The following is a 4,430-nucleotide window of genomic DNA, read 5'->3' on the forward strand; positions in this document are numbered from 1 at the left end:
GCACATCATTTTATAGGTTTTTCAATTCCTAACAACTTTGTAATTTACACTTACTTCGTATCTCTTTTAGTTTTTGTGTAAATAACAAAAAACCTAATTTTCCTATATCAAATGCATGTTATTTGGGTTTGACACTAAAGGCTTCATTTCATTTAGTGTTGAACCATGTCAAACCCAAATAACTCAGTTACACAACTAAAAACCTAAAATACATGTTGGTTATAAGACACCTATTTCAATTAGAATAGCTACAGAAACGATGTTTATTTAATAAAATCTGTTTTTGTTATAGGCTCCATGGTGTTTAAGATGGGATGCCTGTCACTTCTCCTCTTCGAGCTCGCAGCCGTCTGTGTGTTTCACACGACGACGGCCAACAATGAAATCGACAGCTACATCTACGGCATGAACTACTCGCGGGACCAAGTCTTAGCATACAAGGGAGAAAGCAAGACCAGTGTTCCAGTACAAACCGAAGGCAAGCTGGATACTAACCACAACTTCATCGTAATCACAAGGGAAAAGAAAACTGCACAGAATGGAATGTCCGATATCGGAGTTGTGACTGCTAATGAACATAGAACCTATCCTGGATCATTGCTGCTGGCTAATCAGAGACTTATTGATAATTCACCTGACGTCCTCTCTCTACCTCGTGCTCCGCTCACCTACACCGTGAATCTGCCAGGCTTAACCACTGATGGCCACTTCACCATTGACCCAACCTTCGCTCAATACCAGTCCACGAAGGAAAACACGTTGAAGACTTGGTTTGAGAAGCATCCGAATGACCAAAGTGTCGTAGCCAACTTCCACAGTGATTACACCTTCGCTTATAGTCAAGAGTATCTAAGAGTCAAATTTGGCTTGGAGTTCAAGAACACCCAGGTAGAGTCCAGTATTGATTTTAGTGCGATGCAGAAACAAGAAAAACTCATTATGATTCACAAGTTTAAACAAGTGTTTTATACCGTGAGCGTCGAGCATTCTCACAAACCTTCTGATCTGTTCGCGTCGTCAGTAACTCTTGACACCTTGAAGCAGAAGACAGATATCAACAACCCGCCTGTTATTGTTGATAGTGTGTCATACGGTAGGACTATCTACGTCAAGCTGGAGACATCCTCAACTGATAGAGAAGCAAAGGCTACACTGGCTACAAAAGCAACAAATTTCGACCTCAAGGCCGACGCTGAAGCCGAGATGAAAAGCAAGCTGAAGAACCTTAACATGCAGGTTTTCGTTATCGGTGGAAGCTCTGAGCACATTCAGTTGATTAATGCCAAAACGTTCAAGGAGGTGAACGATGTTCTGGTGAAATACGCAAAATTCTCCCGAGACAACTTGGGATACCCTATCTCCTACTCGGCTCAATTCATCAAAGACAACTCCAGGGCCATCGTGCAAATGTCTACTGACTACATTGAGACGACCAGCACGATACACTCGAAGGGAATAATCAAAATAGTACACAAAGGAGGTTTCGTCATGCAGTGGGCTGTCAAGTGGAAGGAAGTGAGCTACGATAGCAACGGAGCCAAGGTGAGCAAGGTCGTGGAGTGGGAGAAGAACTGGCAAGATCTAACAGCTCCCTTCGAGCAAGACATTGAGCTCCCTGGGAACGCTGAAGACATCAGTGTATTTGCCAGAGAGGCTACTGGTGTGAACTGGGATTGGTGGCGCACTATCTTTGACAAGAAAGGCATTCCACTCATTGATAAGAGAACATTCACAGCATGGGGAACAACCCTTCATCCGGAGAGTTCGGTATCACCTAGTGTTTAAGCTTTTCTTGTTGTACTGTAAGTAAAATTCCGTTTTCTAGAAAAAGTTAAATTTGATATGAATTGCGTTTTGTTTTGTATTAGTAGCTATATTTGATCAAATGACGCTTTAAATGCTAACAAATAAATGTTTTTAAGTATTTTATATGTGTTTGCTATAATCTGGTACTGTAGTACTTTAGCTCCTCTTTATCGTGATAACAGGTTGTTTCGATTCCTTCTCTGAGAGTACAAATTTTTAACTAACTACAATGTTTCAATGTTGTTTAGTATTTCGTGGACAAAGGTTTCATAATGGATATTAATTGACAGCAAATATGTAAAGCTAAATGTTTAAAATGGCATTCGCTTTTGGAACACATAATCATAAAAAACTATACAAATGAAAAAAGTCTACATGCGTTTATTAAACATCCCTTCCACATTCATTATATGTGATTATGGCCCATATTATTACCACGTTAAAAATGTTGGTTGAATTTTAGTAGCTAATTACAATTAATTCAATAACGAATCAACTAATATCGGTTTATTTGTTTTTAATACTCACACTGAAAACATACCTTTCAACTTAAGGTATTACATTATGTGACGTTATTACATTTACAATGGATGCTCTATATGAAATGTGTTTAAAATATAATAAAACAAAATATAGTAATTGATAAGCAAGTAAATATACAGTCCCTGTAGTGTCCACTCGGGCATGTTGTTTTATTTATTAGGGTCTTAAGTCTGAAAATATAGTGTTATTGCAATTTAATATACAGTACCAGCGTAACTAGGCGAATATTCTTCTTAAACGTTCAACCAATTTAGTCTATACTTTAAATAATTAATCAATTTTTGACTATTGAACATAATAAACACAACTATAGGTAAATAAACCAACCCACCCTCTAAGGAAATAAGCAAGTCAGCAATAATTGAATGAGCTCCTCATGGTTTGAGGCACTTCTGCATATTCGTGGTTATTTACCCCAATGAGGATCTTACTGGAATAATACTTTCTAACAACTTAACACTTACTATTTAGAACTATGGTCACTTATCACAAACAAAACTCAATTGTATTAATTTTTGTAGATTTAAATACATCGATTAAAGAATCGATTAATTTTGGTGATAAATTACGAGGCATGTTTTTTTAGGTACGTACCGTTTATAAATTCCTCCGTTCCTGCACTGTGATTGGCATTTTCGACATTTGCGCTGTGTTTGGGCTTCTATTGGTAAGACATAGCTGGAAATTCGAGAATAATCGGCCGTGTTTACATCCGGTTTCCAGCATTCAAAATGGTGCCACTAATTGAGACTGCCGTCGACTGTGAAGTGCGCGCTGTAATACGATTTTTAAGTTCTTAAGGTGTGAAAGCTATTGAATATCATCGACAGATTAGTAAAATGTATGGCGAGAACATTATGAGTGACGGAATGGTACGCAAGTAGGTAAGGGAATGTTAATAAGACCCCACCAACGTTCATGATGAGCGAGGCACTGGGTATGGTGGGGCCGTAATTAAATGCCTTTATCAACTTCCGTAGTCCGTACCATCATGGCACTCATAATGTTCTCGCCATACATTTCACTAATCTGTCGATGATATTCAATAGCTTTCACACCTTAAGCATTTCAAAATCTAGTTACAGCGTGCACTTCACAGTCGGTGGCAGTCTCAATTGGCGGCACCATTTTGAATGCTCGAAACCGGATGTAAACACAGCCGATTTTTCTCGAATTTCTGGCTAGGTCTTACCAATAGATGCCCACACACAGCGCAAAAATGCCGAAATTGCCAATTGCAGTGTTGGAACAGAGAAATTTTAAAACGGTACTTACTTAAAAAACATGCCTCGTATTTCAAACTATTTTTATATGTTTGTTTTAATAAATGGAAAATAGGCTAATGGAACTCCAAGCTATTCTACTGTATTTACCACAGCAATTTCTCTATTAGCAAATTTCCTATATAGGGAATAACTACAGTAGTACTCATGGTAAGACCTGGACCACCCTGGACCCAAGACCGATTTACTTTTCCATTTTGAGGTCCCTAGAGGCCCAAAAACACCATCCGTTCAAATACATATATACAGTAATATATACAGTATATATATATATATCCGTTATCACAATAACGTAAGCAAAAATGATTAGATTTTATTGAAATTTGGTATTAACGTGTAAACCTCCTATAGAGCTTCAAAATAACAAATAATTTAGTATATTGAAGTGTTATTATGTGTCTAATGTTTACGGAGAAAAAAAAAATTAAATTGAAAATCCCATGTTATTCTTATGGAGAATAAGTCAACTGTTGTAGTTTGCTTGTTTATGAACATATTTTGATAAAATTTAGAAAATAAATTTTTTAATAAACAATTGAAAACTTACAAAAAAAAACACTTTATTTTACCCTATGTGTTGCGACAGGCCTAAGTACTCGATAAACTAATTCTATTTAAATAGGGAATAAATGAGATATTTTAAGGAGACATTTTAGTGTAAATCTAATCAGGCAAATGAAAATTCGCTTTGTCTGTAGGTTTATTGCGGCGGGGGTATTATAGTTTAGTTTGATCCTATACTTTTTTGCATAGCTAATAATATAGGCTACACGTTATATTTGTAGCCTTTTATTTCAA

The 4,430-nt window shown here is 36.9% G+C and overlaps 1 protein-coding gene across 1 annotated transcript; it reads left to right on the forward strand.

Annotated features, from left to right (window-relative positions):
• The first annotated feature begins 309 nt into the window (after positions 1–309).
• On the forward strand, positions 310–1,785 carry LOC128992978 (tetanolysin-like). Its single transcript, XM_054416727.1, has one exon. The coding sequence runs from the start codon at positions 310–312 to the stop codon at positions 1,783–1,785; it is 1,476 nt and encodes a 491-aa protein (XP_054272702.1).
• The last annotated feature ends 2,645 nt before the right edge of the window (positions 1,786–4,430 follow it).

The sequence above is a fragment of the Macrosteles quadrilineatus genome, unplaced genomic scaffold, assembly GCF_028750875.1.
Source record: "Macrosteles quadrilineatus isolate MER2022 unplaced genomic scaffold, UCM_ALF_1.0 Scaffold_4__1_contigs__length_99947679, whole genome shotgun sequence".
Classification (NCBI taxonomy): Eukaryota; Metazoa; Arthropoda; class Insecta; order Hemiptera; family Cicadellidae; genus Macrosteles; species Macrosteles quadrilineatus.